The sequence below is a fragment of the Sphaeramia orbicularis genome, chromosome 1 (assembly GCF_902148855.1).
Source record: "Sphaeramia orbicularis chromosome 1, fSphaOr1.1, whole genome shotgun sequence".
NCBI lineage: Eukaryota > Metazoa > Chordata > Actinopteri > Kurtiformes > Apogonidae > Sphaeramia > Sphaeramia orbicularis.
In genome coordinates, this window is record NC_043957.1 from 59,429,577 (window position 1) to 59,447,187 (window position 17,611).

Genomic DNA, 17,611 nt, shown 5'->3' on the forward strand with positions numbered 1-17,611 from the left:
AGATCAGCACCCTCTGGTGGATGGATTGAGAAACTCTCATTCCATCGTACATGACACATGGAAGTATGAAGGCACTGACACATGACAATGTTCCAGATGGTTTTATTTAATGTTTTTACGCATTTATTATTTACATACGTAAAATGAACATAAATGAGCCTTAAAGCTTTCCATCAGCTCCCAGTTATGTTTCAGCACACAGCTGGGCTCCAGCCGGGCTCTGCGTCCAAACTGGGAACATGACTCCAGAACCGCAAAACGTACCGAACCATGGAGAACCAGTACCATTACACCCCTGGTAAATATACACGCCACTTTAAATTTGCATCTTATCTGTATGCATTATAAGCTTTATAAGGTATATATTTTGGTCACGTCTACTGCCACAGTACTGTGGCACCAAATATGGGTGTGTCTGTTACCACAGAGCCAATCAAATGTTAGCACTTGTCCCAGAACCAATCACAGATACTGTTCCATGAACTCCTTCTCCTCTTGTTGCCACAGTACTGTGGTCATATATGGAGTATACTACTACAGTACTGTGGTCATATATGGAGTGTACTACTACAGTACTGTGGTCATATATACAGTATACTTGAGTTCATTCTGTTGTGTGTTTGTAGCTTACCGGCTGACAGGCCGTAAGCTGTTGTCGTGATGCGGTGTCCGGCAGCGGCGGCGTCTGTTGTCCATTACAAAAAATTCAATCGTCTTCTTCTCCGAAAGTACAATTCCGATTGACTTCAAACTTGGTATACAGCTTCTTTATGATGATGTCAACAAAAGTTAGTGAAATTATTGGGATCCAGATCTGATTCTGGATTTGGTGCCACTTTGAAAAATGTCCCCATTATCAGAGATAGGAAGTGGATGGATGCAATAACTCAGTAAATCTAAATGATCTCCAGTGTAAATGTCTCCAGTCCAGCCCTGATGGGAGACGACCCAAACATAATGTCCACATGCTGATCAGGATCTTCTTCTGGATCTGGAACTGACGCAAAATTTAACATGGGCTCTTATGGGGAAAACATTTCAATCGTCTTCTTCTCTGAAACTCCAGTTCTGATTGACTTCAGACTTGGTCTACAGCTTCTGTATGATGATGTCAGCACAAGGGATTGAAATTATTTCGATCCGGATCTGATTCTTGATGTGGTGCCACTTTGAAAAATTTTCCCATTATAACAGATAGGAAGTGGATTGATCCAATAAATCAGTATCAATGATATCAAGTGTGAATTTGAATTTTTTACAGATCTGATTGGAATATGAGCAAAACATGGACTATTTCTGTAATAGAATAAATACACAGAACTGGGGGAGAATAAATGGATCTGGATACATTTCCCAAAGCTTTGAATTTGGCCGGTAAGCTACAGGGCCATTGGTCCGATTTTTACTCCTACAGTACTGTGGTCATACATGGAGTATACTTCAGTTCATTCTTTTTATTCATTTTTCTACCACAGTAGTGTGGCAACTGATGGAAGAAATATCAAATTAGTGATAGTTTATCGTATAGAATAGGAGTTATTGTTGTAAATACTCTATATGTTGTTTTATGGTGTTCTTTGCTCTGGAGGCTGGAGAAGGTGGGCGGAGCTACATGTTGGATGTGGCAGTGTGTCATGTGACTTCAGTTCTGTGTCAGTTCAGTGCTGTGGTCTGAACGTTGTCCCAGTGGCTGGTTTATATGGATATCAGGTTTACGTACCGGTGCCATGGTCTGACCTGTTTACCATCTGACTGTCTTGGTACTTTTCGGCTGTAACTCTCAGTCTAGACATGATGTAAGGAGGACTCTGATTGGCTCTGGGGTAATGGACAAACCAGGATGGAACCATATGAAAATTTCATATCACAGTTATTGTGACCAAAATTATCACGATTATCATTATTATCGCGGTATTGTTGATATTGTGTTCAAAATGTTCAAAAAGTACTAATACAAACACTGAAATAATTTAACCAAGTTGGATTTTGAAAAAAAAAAAACAAAACAAATAAAATACCAGTCCCACTGTCCCTTCTGTGTCAGAAACATTCCAATATTAACCCTTAGTGGTCTGAGTCTAGTCTGTCTGTTTTTCAGTCCTTTTGATTTGGCCTTTATATACTATAGAAACAAATGTTTACTATACCCATGTTTGGATCTGTTTTTTCAGCACAACCTCATCTATATCATCTGTCTGTTATTTTTTCACCTTAACCTACTATAAAAACACAAAAGGACAGAAAACGCACAAAAAAAAAAAGAAAAATCAGATTTGAAAAATGTATATAATTCATTGCACAAATAACACACAGATGCTTAACGAACCTTTTCACAGACTTTAAAAGTGAATATTGGTTCCAAATATCAGGTATAGGTATATATATTGGGTATATGCTTCACCCCCTCCTTGCATTGGTCCGGTGTAGGGGGTTGGACTTTGAGCCATGACTTGGTTATTATAATTTTCCTCTGCACTAATAATAGAATTTGTATGAATTTGACCTCTTTTTTCATAGACCGTCCCCTGGGGTTCCCCTTTTATATAAAACACCAACTCTAATGGCATGTTCCATTTCAGCCTGGTTTGGGTTTCCCCCAGAACGTCCTGCTCAGACGGCCTCAGGACACGGCTACTCCCCACATTCTAACTCAAACGTTGCTGTTTTTTAGAACCCTGAAATATCAAACGATTCACCACGTGATGTGTTCGCAAAATAAAATGGAGTTTTCGACGGCAGATTAGGGCGACATGGGAAAATTAAAAACACTTGTGACTTCGAGAATAAAGTCGTAATATTTCAAGAATAAAGCCATAATATTATGAGAATAAAGTTGTGGTTTAAAAAAACACCTCATAATTTAACAAAATAATGTCGTATTTTTATGAGATTAAAGTCATAATATTTTCCAAATAAATTCGCAATAGTGTGAATAAAAACTCACAATTTAGAAATTGTCAGCCTCAAGTAAGTTCAGTAATTTGATCCAAATCCATTCAGTTCTTACAACGAAACCAACCCAAACATGTGCGAACTGTCTTCAGACTCCTTTGACTAATGCTAATGTGTTGATGAGGGGTGGGGCTAATAGGCTCAGTATTTGGTGGGCGGGGCTAATAGGCTCAGTATTTGGCCTTTGTGCGTAAACCCCGAATGAAAGTAGAACCTCACAAAATGTTCACAGTTCTCCATTATGTCATGAGTGGGTACGACTTCATTCTCATAACTTACATTTTTCCCGCCCGCTTTTAAATTACTGTGTTTTTCTTGTAATATTACAACTTCATTCTCTTCAAATTATGACTCTTTTTGTATTTGACTTTATTCTCATAAAATTATGGGTTTTATCTCGATATTTTACAACTTATTCCTCGTAGTGACAGGTGTTTTTATTTTCTTAATGTGACCCTAATATGCCATCGTAACATTCAGCCCCTCAAATATAAATATATTAGTTCTGTCCAAATGAACTCATGAACTCAGCGACTAAAATGTGCTCACAGCTCTTCTTTGTGTCTGTGTTCATATTAAATCAGTCTCAGTGAATCCAAAGGAACTTTGTGTTGGTAAATGACAGTTGTTCAAATGGACAGGATTTCAGTTCTGTTCAACATGTTGATGCTCATATGAACTATGTTTTCAGCTCCAAAATGAACCATTTCAGCACAATTAATGCTATATTTTCATGTCACAAATGGACAAGTTCTATTTGAACTGAATTTACCTGAAAAACAAATATTCAATTCTTTTAGATTCCCCAGTTTTTCTTACAAGATTATATACTACATATCACATGTTTTATTTTTACAGGTTGCAATTAGGGATGTAACGATTACGGTATAACGATAAACCATGGTAAAATCACAGATGGTTAGTATTACCGTTTAAATTCTAATTCTCATGATAACCGTGTTTGATAATCACACTTTTAGGGGAAAAAACCTTATGTACAGATCTGCTTTTATGTCAAATATTTGAGTATAGTTTTAATTTATTACAATTTCAATTTTCTATACCTAATATTTGGAACCAATATTCACTTTTAAAGTCTTTGAAAAGGTTTGTTAAGCATCTGTGTGTTATTTATGCAATAAATTATATAGATTTTTCAAATTGGATTTTATATATTTTTATGTTGATATGGAAGGTTAAAGTGAAAAAAATAATAGGCAGATGAGATAGAAAAACAGATCCAAACATGGGTATAGTAAACATTTGTTTCTATAGTATATAAAGGCCAAATCAAAAGGACTGAAAAACGGACAAAATAGAGTCAGACCACTAAGGGTTAATATTTGAATGTTTCTGACACAGAAGGGACATTGGGACTGTTATTTTATTTGTTGTTGTTTTTTTTGTTTGTTTTGTTTTGTTTTTTTCAAAATCCAACTTGGTTTAATTATTTCAGTGTGTATTCGTACTTTTTGAACATTTTGAGCACAATTTCAATAATACCACGATGATAATGAGAACCACGATAATTTTGGTCACAATAACTGTGACATGAAATGTTCATATGGTTCCATCCCTAGTTGCAATCTGGAGTACGGTGCCGATCCATGTTACACCAATACATACATGAAGAATGGCACACAACACTGTTTAAACTAACAGTTTCCTAATAAGAAGCATTTTTAGACACAAAGAACAATTCTAGATTGTTCTTCAGAAAGAACAATTCTAGATTGTTCTTTCCTCTTTAGTCTGATGCTAAACTATCCAATAAATAATAGTGCTCCTAGTTTTTGCACAGGGATCATTAGTGTAAACGCTGACATGGCTGCAGAGCATCAGTATGATGGGATCCACAACAACCATGTCACATCCGTCCACTGACACATTTAGTGTTTTTGTGTCAGCTGGGATTGTTTTAGATCCACAATACCAACATTTATGAAGAAGAGCACAATTAGCAATAGGAAGTCTAGAAGTTTATTCCTAATAAAGTACTGGGACTGACCAGAGCATCATGGGTAATGTCACGTCCGTCCACCAGCAAAATTTTCACATCCACGTGCTATTCCAAATCCAATATTTATGAAAATAGAGCTTCCACTGTCAGAGAATATCAGTAGTCTGTGCACAAATGGATTAGCATTATTTACACACACTTCTGTGACTGTAGGACAACTGTTTTGGACACAAATGGACACTCATTTGACCCCCGAAGGACATTTTAGTCGTCAGATGAATCCATCCTCCTGCTGAATGTGATCATAAATGTGAACGTCCATGAACCGTCGACAGCAGAACGACTGTGAACGTCTGCACCAACACATGTGGGTCAGTTTGTCCAGTAGAGTTAGAACAGAACCAGCAGAACCGACCCATAAAGACAGAAGAACAGAATGGTCAAGTGTCCACTCTTCTACTTCCCATAACAGACCCTGCAGTTTTAATGCCAGTAAACTTTTTTACTGGAAATGTGTCACATATGGTTAGCAGAGCTAAATTAACTTGGTTGCTAATTGTGCAATCTTGAGCATTTCTCTGAAGTCAAGATGGCATCCTCCGCCATCTCGAATTTTCACCAATTTTCAACTTTTGTTCTTGTTGACAAAGAAAGTGGTGTAATATATTGTTTTGTAGGTTTTCCAGGATGGGGAGTCCATTTCTGAAGTCATTTTTTTGGATACAGGTCAAATCAGAGGTCAAATTTTGAATGTCAATTAAATTATAGGAACAGATCGACTTCAATGAGATATTGAAAAGACTGCGTCGACCAAGTGTGCCACCATTTTTTTTTTTTTTTTTCAAAACATTGGTTGTCAGTACATGTATAAACAAGCAAGGGGAACGTTTGGTTAGACGTCACAATAAAAGGCTTTGTCGGTCTGTGGAAACTGAGATTCTCTTGGTATACTGGGCATCTAGGATGCGAGTTGTTGCCAAGGTTCAAATGGAAAAGTGGAATGGTGATATCTTAGACATTAACGAAACTGTACAGCAGTTAGGTCCCAGAAAGTGCAGCCAGCTTCTCAGTCCACATGCACTGTCCGGCTGTGATACAGTATCCTACCCCTTTGGAAAAGGAAAGCAGTCAGTGATCAAACTCCTACAGAGAGACATACCAGGTCTTGATCAAGTGCTTGGAGAGCCTGATGCACCTCACGCTCAGCTTCAAGAGACAACATACAACTTTTTTTTTACCCCTCTACGGACAGAAGAACTGTAGTACAATGAATGAAGCCAGCTCTACCGTAGCCGTAAGAAGCCTCCACCTCTGAAAAAACTGCCACCGACTGATGCCAACCTGCAGCTGCATGTGCTCCGAGCTCATCTTCAGATGCTTCTCTGGAAGGCAGTGGACCAACGTGGCCCACCGGAAGAAACGCGACATATTGCTAACTTTGGTCGGAAAGTCGGGGGCTCCGCCGTCACACCTGCCGTTTCCACAGCACCAGTTGCTCCCCAGGTTCTCCTTGATGTCGTTAGCTGTAGCTGCACTGCAGAGGGCAAGGCATGCAGTAGCACACGCTGCAGCTGCAACACCGCAGGCCTTTCATGGACAGAATACTGCAAGTGTGAGGAGGAGATATGTGCTGTAGCCATTTCACCAGCAAGCAGATGGAAGACGATGACGGCGAATTAGACTATGGCCAACTAGTGGAGGACAAATAAATATAGGCTTCTCTATAATTTCCATACATTATTTTTCTTAATGCAAATGCCAAATTAGTTTTTAGTGTTATAGCACAACCAGACAAGCATACATACAAACAGGTGTACAAATATGCAGAATAAATACGCAGGCCATGCAATATTGTGTTTTTTTCAAGTCAAATGCGACGTTTGACCTTTGATTTGACCTCTGATTTGACCTGTATCCAAAAAAAATGACTTCAGAAATGGACTCCCCATCCTGGAAAACCTACAAAACAATATATTACACCACTTTCTTTGTCAACGAGAACAAAAGTTGAAGATTGATGAAAATTCAAGATGGCGGAGGATGCCATCTTGAATTCTGAGAAATGCTCAAGGTCGCACAATTAGCAACCAAGTTAATTTAGCTCTACTAACCACATGTGACACATTTCCATTAAAAAAGTTTACTGGTATTAACACTGCAGGGTGAAAATCATGGCAACTCGACTAGAACCAGCAGGTTGTCCCTCTGGATGGAAATATGAGGATAAAAAACCCCAGACGGAACAGTCGGGGACAGTTGAAACAGTTGAAGGTGTTTAATAAACCCATTCAGAGCAGATATATTCACTTCTTTCTTGAGTCTGTTTGTTCATGCAAAATGAAACGCAATTAATAAAGATTAAAAATGAATGATATTTAATAGTGATTAAAAGAAATTAATCCACAGCAACCCTGTGATTAATCTGATTAGAAATTTTAATTGTTTAACAGCACTAAAATATATTTTAAAAAAAAACAAACAAAAGAAACTTACAGATACAATCGGGCTTTTGTGGCTCATGTGTCTTGTTGTGATTCATGTATCATATGCACCACATTTTGTTCTGATTGGTGGAAGTACCAGGAGCAGTGGTCTGTAGATGGTCCTACTCAGCCATTTTTGCAGTCACAAATAAAAGTTGAATTTTTGTGCATCTTCAACCCCTCAAAATGTTCTGCCTATAAAAAAAAAACTATAACTTATACCTATATATATATATATATTTAAAAAAAACAAACTCTGGGGTACAATAGGGCCTTTACCGCTGATGTGTTGGTGCTCGGCTCCTAAAAAAGGAAATAAGAACAGACACAGAACTGGAACATTAACCTCTACTTTTTCAAACCCACCTCTGTTACATATCATTCATTCAATTGTTCAAAACACAGGTTCCTTAAAAGCAGAACAGATTGGATGATTTTCATTTGCATGCATGTAAATTCTTCTTTTTTTTTTTTGGAGTCACTGGGCTTCGACTTGCAGAATGCCATGTTCAATGACGCACTACTTTTTCTCTTTGGCAGTAGTAACATTTAGTCCACAGTCTTCTTCAAGTTTGTGGTGAGATCCTCCAGGACCCAAAGTTCTGTCTTTACTCTGCCCTTTCAAAAAGCAAAACAGAAAAAGTCGACTTTTCTCCATCAGTCGATGCTGAACTAAGAACATGTGGGTTTATTTACATCTGGTCTTTTTTTTTTTTTTTTTTTGCAGCCTGACTTGTTCCCTGTTAAAATCTCACACCTCAGTGGTTCACAGTTTTAATGTTAATAACAAATGAAATCAAAAGATATGGCAACTAAAAGAAGCATGGGCCTTAGGCCAGGTGAAGGTGTGTGTGCTGGGGGGGAGGGTCATAGACGGGGCCCAGATGGGGCTAAACTACACCATTACTGTTTACCAATCTTTGGAAGAGTAAAAATATAGATCTGTAAGCTCACCTTTTGGGCCGTTTCATAGTCAACGCAAGAGCACGCAGATGTGAACGCACTACATCGCACTGAGACGCATTGGCCGCCATGATGCGTACTTGCGTCTCAAAATGTGTTGTCCATTTTTTTGATACGCAACTAGGGATGGGAATCGATAGGAATTTAATGATTCCAATTCCACTATCAATTTTGCTCATCGATCCGATTCCTTATCGATTCTCATTGGCTGAGGGAATAAAAGAGTACAAACAGGTGTGTTTGCATTAACTGTCTTTTATATTTCCATCTGCACAGAAAATAGAACATATACAGTTTGTACAAATAATAATAACAGATGACGCTCGGCCCGGTTTGGGGGGTGGGGGGGGCGGCGTGTACATTGAAAGTGAAACTCCAGACTCTTTACTAATTCCTCTATTGCTGCATTTCCACTACGTGGAACCGGTTCGACTCTGCTCGTCTCCCGTTGTTGTGCACCTCATTTCCTTTCCCCTACCTTCGGAAACTTGTATTTGAGGGGGTACGACGTTTCTTGCCTGCACCGGAACCCAGAACTGGGCCCAGATCATGTCCTGGTGTTCACTCTGCCGCAAGATTCACAAGCACCGCTGAGTAGAGAATCAAATGAATCACACACTACGGACGAATGTTTGAACAGACTGGAGAGATTCCACCCTTTAGAAGAAATGGAAGCTTTGACAGAGTTCAACTGGACCTGGTGTGGTCTGTTTAGACCTGGTGTGGTCTGTTTGGACCTGGTGTGGTCTGTTTAGACCTGGTGTGGTCTGTTTGGACCTGGTGTGGTCTGTTTAGACCTGGTGTGGTCTGTTTAGACCTGGTGTGGTCTGTTTAGACCTGGTGTGGTCTGTTTAGACCTGGTGTGGTCTGTTTGGACCTGGTGTGGTCTGTTTGGACCTGGTGTGGTCTGTTTGGACCTGGTGTGGTCTGTTTAGACCTGGTGTGGTCTGTTTGGACCTGGTGTGGTCTGTTTGGACTGTTCTTTTCTGCCTCAACACCATGTTGTCTACGTTCTGACCAAAACAATGCAGCATATGCATGACGTCATCGTGCATGTGCAACTAAGGCAGAATCGTTAAGCAGGCAGGCAAACGATTCCAAGGAATCGAGCTACTGGGATCTGGTTCTCAAAAAGAACCGGTTCTCGATTCCCATCCCTATACGCAACGCAGCGATGCGTGTAATACCATACGTCACCAGCAGGGGCAATACGCAAGCGATACAGTTTAATTTAACAAATTACATTTACAGAAGGCGAAGATGAAATATGGCAGGCGAGAAGGAAAAAGTCTGCAAACGTGTGCGGGCACATTCTCATTTGTATGATGTTTCCCGTGCCCTACACTCCTCCGTCTAGAATTTGCATAGGCTGAACAAGAGATTGGAATTCCCCGTCCTCTCCTCTGCTGCAGTTCAGAGGCCGTACATACCACCGTCTATATTTGGCAAGTTTTTTTTGGCACTGCTGATTCAAAATCAACATCAGAATACTCTCGTCTTCAGTAGCCATTTTGATCTGAATATCACCCGGTTTGACACCCAGAATGTACCTGACTCTGCTACCCCCTACTGCGTGAGTGATGTATTGCATTTTACGCGTCACCCGGCTCGCTTGCGTTCAATGTGTTGACTATGAAAGGAAATGCGTCACACGCGTCGACTTTGTGGGCAACCTTGGATGTATGTTTCTTTATGATGCATTTTTTCCTTTTTTAAACAGGAACTCATGGGTGATCGTAGGTGCTGTGAAGTGCTCAGAACTTTCCTTCTGATGAAAACCTCTCAAATCAACTCTTTTAAGCTTCTCTTCTTACTTTCACAGGTATACCCTGATCTGTATTTTCCTCCCCCGGAGTCCCTCGATTTTGTTTTTGTAGAATTTGGGATCTCTTCTTGACTTTCATACAGGTGTCGTGCGTCGGTTAGCTGTGTTGTTGTGTCCGCCTGAGTCTTTTGCATCCTTCTCAATGCAGTTGTGGACCTGCAGGAAGTTGTGGTCCCTCTCAGTTGAGTTATATGTGGCCGTCATGGTGCCCGTTTGGCCCTTGGGAAGCGTATACATGGACAGATCAGTGGATGGCAGCGTCCCAAAGGCGGTCAAACCCACCGGTGACGCCTCACAAGAGTGTGAAGGATCTGTTGAGCGGGATGAGGAGCGGGAGCGCCGGTGGTAACGGTAGCTGGGGATGCTCGTGATGGCTGCGCCCTGGAGGTAGTCGGCGGCTAAGGCTCCCACACGCAACTCCTGATGCCGGTCAATGAACATATGCACGGCCAGTACGCCCACCATTTCAGCCATGATGAAGGAGAGGGCGCCGAAGTAGAAGGACCAGCCGTAGGAGTAGCTGTTCTTCTTGGAATCACTCTTGGAAGGGTCTCCTGCATTGGCTGATATGTAGACGATTATCCCGATGATGTTACTCAAGCCTGGGACACAAAAATAGATAGGGATATTCAATTTAAAGTAAAACACAACCCACTGTTCAAACTGTAAACTAAATCAGACTAATTATATTTAAAGGCCTAAAGAAGTGTAAGTTAAGTAGACGTGCACATTTCCCGAAGGAAATGTAATCCATGTGCTTGCCTCTTGCCGGATTTGTGGCTAGTTGCGATTTAAAAGCAACAAATAGTGCCAAAGAAGGACCAGTTATAAATAGCGTTAAGCAACAAAACAAACTGCACAAAAACCATTAAAGGGGTCAAACCAATAAAGGGCCCTTTAAGGGGTTCTAAAAGCAGACCGAAAATACAATTTACAACAGTCACCCACTAAGTCTGTCACAGAGAGAGATCAAACAAAAAGATGGACCTTAAAATGGGAGTCAGTGGTCAGGATGGGGGGTGGGGCAATCTCCTTTTAAAGACTTCAACTGACCAATTACAGCCAGGTGAGGAGAAACATGACAGGTGCACCTGAGAACCACTAACCACCTGTGGACCAGATCCAACCAAGAAAGAAAACAACTGTGGGATCTGACTCTGGAACAAATGAACCTGAAAAGATGAAGGAAATTCACGCCATCCATTTATATATAAACAATAATAGTTGAAGCCTATCTCTGGTCCACTCCTCTACCATGTGTCCTTGTGGAATTTTCTGGAAAAGACAAATAACACAGTCAATAAAAACCTGTTTAGAAACAGTCCTCCTTATGGAGTAGACATGGGTGTCCATGTTCAATTCACGAAGAAACCACCTCTCAAACAAACTGATTTCAGTCCATAACTGTACAGCCTATCTCCAAAATTCTTGCAGGTGAGGCTTACGGAGAGTCTTGTGAACGTATCGATGTATAATATGTGGGAAAAAGTCAGAACTGAACAAGCAGTGACTGTGGAAATTGGAGTTAGTCAAACATCTTAGTGACAGAAATTTAACACTGAGTGAATGAGAGAAAAATGGGCACTCAATGCACTGAGAGGCCTGTAGATCCAAAACGAAACATTTTAAGATTGAATTTGGGATAGTCCTTGAAAGAAAAGAGTTTTTCCGACAATTTGATGTATAATTTGTTCCTGAAACCCCAGAAAAATGAGAGTTATGAACAGCTGTTTCTAGATTTTCTAATGTAAAACCCAGCTCTCTCCACTCTGTTCGAGTGAGAGGATTTCAGCCAATCAGCTATCAGCATTCTGTTCCCTGTGTGTGTATGTGGTTTGGTCGATCACGCTTTGTGTGAAAACCGTACATGATATTGTTTGAGGACTGTAAGGTCTGAGGACTGGCCTTTATTTTGGCTCATCTTTGACTCATTGACAACAATTTTTAATTTAGTTTTTAGGCTACGTTTAGATGGTAATGATCTGAACCAAAAATGTAGAAGTGCCGTTGTGTTCTCACTTTTGTGCGTTTAGATGTGAGTTTTGGGGTAAAATCTGCCTGCAGATGGACACGCAGAAGTGTGTGACCTGTCCTACTTCTGGATGTAGTGTGAACACCAGGGGGCACCAGCACCAAACGCCTGCAGAGAACCGTTCTACTTCTGCTCCTGTTCTCTCCCAGAACCAAATACAGTCACGGAACAGGAAACAGAACAGGCAGAGGATGTGCCGTCTCTGCTCTCTACGATTCTTTATAAACATTTGTGACAACTGTGGGAACGACTCTTGGATGTAACTAATGCTGCGTTCAGGGCCGTTTTTAGAGCCCGTAAGTCACCACTTCAAACCACGACTGACGACTTTGTAACGTTCCAGGCAAGTCACGCCAAACTGCCTGAGCGCAAGGAATTGTGGGAGCTAGATGTAAACAAACCAGCATGGTGGACTGTACGTTATGTTCATTTATAGTCATTTCTATCACTAAAGGTGTTTGTTCTTTGCTTATTTGAGGGAAACAGAGGAGGAAAAACGGTGCATAAGGACAGAGAAGCTGTTCTACCTTTGATGTTCTTTGTTTTTTTGATGATACTAAACAAAGCTCAACTTAAATATTGGCTCCCTGTCTCTCAGAGAACAGACTTTCAAATTCTCTTGCTAACATATAAAGCACTGAATGGTTTAGGCCCAAAATCCATCAGAGACCTTCTAGTCCAGTCTGACCCATCCAGACCACTCAGGTGGTCTGGTGCAGGTCTGCTCTGGGTTCCAAAGTCAGAACTAAACCTGGAGAATCAGTGTTCAGTTTCTATGCTCCGTAGATCTGGAACAGACTACCAGAAAATCTCAGGTCTGAGATCTGAGAGTCTGAGTTCTGTTCAGTCCAGGTTCCAGACTCACCTGTTCACTGGGTTCTGGTTCTGGTTCCAGACTCACCTGTTCACTGGATTAGGGTTCTGGTTCCAGACTCACCTGTTCACTGGGTTCTGGTTCTGTTTCCAGACTCACCCGTTCACTGGATTAGGGTTCTGGTTCCAGACTCACCTGTTCACTGGGTTCTGGTTCTGGTTCCAGACTCACCTGTTCACTGGATTAGGGTTCTGGTTCCAGACTCACCTGTTCACTGGGTTCTGGTTCTGGTTCCAGACTCACCTGTTCACTGGGTTCTGGTTCTGGTTCCAGACTCACCTGTTCACTGGATTAGGGTTCTGGTTCCAGACTCACCTGTTCACTGCTGCCTTTGACTAAAAGGATTTGGACTTTTTACATTTTAGATTCTCCTTCCAAACTCTGCACTGCAACTCTTGAATATGTGTGTGTTTTTATATGTTTGGGTTTTATGTGTTGTTTTTCTACTTGCTGTTTTAATCACCTTTTACATGTTTCTTTTATAATGTTTTAAATGTGTTTCTTTTTCCCTGTCGTTGCATTTCAGTGTCCTGTGTGAAGCACCTTGAACTGCCTTGTTGCTGAAATGTGCGATACAAATAAACGTGCCTTGCATAAATCTTGGACATTTCTATGCACCACATCTGTTTGGGATCTAATTTATGTCTCCTTTTTCTCCAGGGCCAAAGCTGTCATCAGTTAAAATACTAATGCCACTGGATGTAAAAACTGAAAAGGAAAGACAATAAAATCAATAAATTACTTTTAAAACCAATCGTGCAATTATTTTTGTATGTGTAAATATGTTTAAAATACTGTGCTGTCAAAAACTACATGTGCAAGTTCAAGTGCTGAAGTGAAACCTGGTGTCTGTATTTAGACTGAACCCTAACAGCTGTTTGTTAGACCCAGGACCATGTTTGACCCCCCTGCTGTAGTGTGTCCTCACCCTGTGGTGTCTGCCATGTTTCCTCATGGGGGGGCCAAGGACCTCATTAATCACCTGTGCCCCTCCACAGGTTGTTCAGGAGCCTTCAGCCTCATCAGCAGACACATGCCGGCTCCTGAACAACCTGTGGATGTCTTTGGAAAATAAATCCCGACAGCACAGTCCAGTTCCCTGCAGACGTGACATGAACCACCATGTGCCCGTCTGCTCACACCTCTGGGTTCATCTGCAGACCTGGACCTGGACCTGGACCTGGACCTGGACCTGGGATGGTCTGGTATCCAGGGATGAACCTGCTTTCCTCCTGCTCTTTTACCACAGACAGAACAACTGAGTCCTGACCATGAACAGTTCTTTCCTTTCCTTTCCTTTCCTTTCCTTTCCTTTCCTTTCCTTTCCTTTCCTTTCCTTTCCTTTCCTTTCCTTTCCTTTCCTTTCCTTTCCTTTCCTTTCCTTTCCTTTCCTCCTTTCCTTTCTCCTTACCTGCAGACACAAACAGGATCCCAGAGCTCAGGATGATGTTGTGGCGTGACTTGTAGAACTCGCTGGCGGCGATGCACAGCCCCCCCATGAAGAGCAGGATGACGCTGAGGATGGGGAAGATACTGGAGGCACGCACCGCACCTGGACAGAAAAGAAAAGAAAAGAAAAGCACCGCTGTGGTCAGACGGGTTACCGAGGAAACAGATGCTGCACAGAGCTACTGTCCAATGGAAGAACTGTCCTGTGTTTTTACCTCCACCAAGGAGGGTCTGTTTTTGCCAGCGCTGGTTTGTCTGTCTGTGTGTGTGTGTCTGTCTGTCTGTGTGTGTGTGTCTGTCTGTGTGTCTGTCTGTGTGTGTGTCTGTCTGTGTGTCTGTCTGTGTGTGTGTCTGTCTGTGTGTGTGTCTGTCTGTGTGTGTGTGTGTGTGTGTGTGTGTGTGTCTGTCTGTGTGTGTGTGTGTCTCTGTCTGTCTGTGTGTCTGTGTGTCTGTGTGTGTGTGTGTCTGTGTGTGTCTGTCTGTGTGTCTGTGTGTCTGTCTGTGTGTCTGTGTGTGTGTCTGTGTGTCTGTGTGTGTGTCTGTGTGTCTGTGTCTCTGTCTGTGTGTGTGTCTGTGTGTCTGTGTGTCTGTCTGTCTGTGTGTGTGTGTGTCTGTCTGTCTGTGTGTCTGTGTGTGTGTGTCTGTCTGTGTGTCTGTGTGTGTGTCTGTCTGTGTGTCTGTGTGTGTGTCTGTGTGTCTGTGTGTGTGTCTGTCTGTGTGTCTGTGTGTGTGTCTGTGTGTCTGTGTGTGTGTCTGTCTGTGTGTGTGTCTGTCTGTGTGTCTGTCTGTGTGTCTGTGTGTGTGTCTGTCTGTGTGTCTGTCTGTGTGTCTGTGTGCAAGATAACTCAAAAAGTTATGGATGGATTTGGATGAAAATTTCAGGAAATGTTTCAGTCTCAGTCCAGTCTCAGTCCCACTCCACCCCACAGTGTCCTGATGGTCCCTCCTCCTTCCTGATGGACACTTGTCTTTGGTTTCCTCCCGGTCCCGTCGTCCCCTGTTCTAGTCCAAGCCTCCAGCTCTAATGTCAGAGACAGGGATTCAGTCCATGACGGAGACGGACAGATGGATGAAGACTGAGAGGGAGGAGCCGAGGGAAGACAGAAGAAGAAGGACAGACAGGTGTGGCCCAGATAGAGGAGTCTTCAGTATTTATAGAAGAACCATCCTGACTGGAAACCTCTGGAAGAGCCCCAGCCCTGCACTGACTCCTAGTCCTGGTCCTCCATCTCCACCTCCTCAGCCGTGGCTTTTCTTTGTCCTCCACTTCCCCACTGAAAAGAATGGCTCAAACATTAAAAAAAAAAAAAAAAAAGGTTCCTAAAATCATGGCTATTTGGATGGTCACTGAACCAGAGGAACCAGATGAACCAGAGGAACCAGAGGAACCAGAGGAACCAGATGTGGACGACACAGTGGTGCAGTGGATAGACCTGGAGCCACAGACAGAAGGTCCTGGGTTCCATTCCAACACCAATCCATGGGGGTGGGGCCTTTACTCCATGGGGGTGGGACCTTTCTGTGTGGAGTTTACATGTTCTCCTGTGTCTGCGTGGGTTCTCTCTGGTCCTCTGGCTCCTCCCACCATCCAAACACATGCTCTGATAGGTTCATGGGTTCATCTAAATCCCCCATAGGTGTGAATGTGACAGTGTGTTTGTCTCTGTATGTTCAGTCTGTGATGAACTGGTCACATGTCCAGGGTGAACCCCGCCTTCACCCCTATGTAGCTGGGATAGGCTCCGCCCCCGTGACCAGAGTGAGGATAAAGCAGCTTCAGAAAATGAATGAATGAATGAATGAATGAATGAATGAACCAGATGTATGGATGCATCATATTTCTTTTTTAAAATATTTTTTATGCTGTTTTTATCAGATTTGAATTTGTCTTTGTTTTTTTGATAGTTGTATTTTGTTGTTCTTAGCCCGCTTCGCACCCTGTGTTATCACTGGTTTTACTTATTTACTGATTTAATCCCTTTTTTTTATGTTTCGTGTACGGCACTTTGGCCAGCTGTAAAGTTCTGAAAGTGCATTACATATAAAGTGGGTATGGTATGGTATGGTACGGTACGGTACGGTGCATTATTGGTTTGCTTTAGTCAGGGGCTTTTGAGCTCCCTTTAAAATGACCCAATCCAAATATTCGACCGACACTAAAAATCCTATATTTACTTCTCTAACTGCTGCGTATTCTTTACTGAACAACATGTAACTGTTGTCAGTTTTAGAGTAACATGTCATAGATGTCAAGTGACTGATAGTTCTTCAGTTGTACGTCATGAGTGTCTGGAACATGTGACATTTCCTGTGTCTTGTGTTAAATGTTGGATGTTCTATGTGTGTATGAATGGTTTTGTAGCAGATCTTTTATGGAGGTGCACCCAGATGTCACTGTATGGAAATACGATGACAGTAAAGTCATTGTATCTTATCTCATCGTGTCGTGCTCACATTTTATGCAGTTATTTTGTCTTTTTTTTTTTTTCTAACCATAGGTCCGACCTTTGTTCACCTCTTCCGGGTGAATTCAAAGCGTTTCAGCACCTCCCCTCTGGACAGCGATGGCAGGAGATAACACCTGTAAGACCTAATCTCACCATCGTCTACACCAGGGCTGTCAAACATGTGTCCCCCCAAAGGTTCCAGTCCCACCCCTGGGATGAATTTACACAGTGTCTAAATTCCACAGTCCAGGCTGTGGAGCTCATGTTAGTGTGGGTTCCACATCCAGACCAATCTGATCTACAGTCCAATAAGAACAGCAGAAGAACCCACACAGAAGAACCACTGCAGATTTACTACTGGGTTTGATGGAAAAAATAATATTACATTATGTCTGTAAATAATGTCAACTACAAATGTTTGTCTTTGTTTTAGTGCAAAAAAATAACACTAAATTGTGAAACTCTTTCCATTTCCAAACTCTCCTGTACCAATAAAATGTGACTAACCTGAACAAATGTGTCCAACCTGAAATGTCTGTATTAAATTCAGTCCAGTTTGAACTCTTTTCTTCCTGTTCCTCAGTGTTTAGTTTCTTTGGAGATCTGATCCAGAATGCACATGGACT

General features: G+C 41.8%; 1 protein-coding gene across 1 annotated transcript in view; it reads right to left on the reverse strand.

Moving 5' to 3' along the window:
* Positions 1–7,873: 7,873 nt before the first annotated feature.
* cacng2b (calcium channel, voltage-dependent, gamma subunit 2b) overlaps positions 7,874–17,611 on the reverse strand; it is a 30,100-nt gene continuing 20,362 nt past the window's right edge. The window contains exons 3-5 of the mRNA XM_030145410.1: positions 14,501–14,641; positions 9,527–10,785; positions 7,874–8,478 (exon numbers count right to left, since the gene is read on the reverse strand). Of these exons, the coding sequence (XP_030001270.1) occupies positions 10,259–10,785; positions 14,501–14,641 (668 nt within the window). The 3' untranslated portion in view covers positions 7,874–8,478; positions 9,527–10,258. The remainder of the gene's footprint in view (positions 8,479–9,526; positions 10,786–14,500; positions 14,642–17,611) is intronic.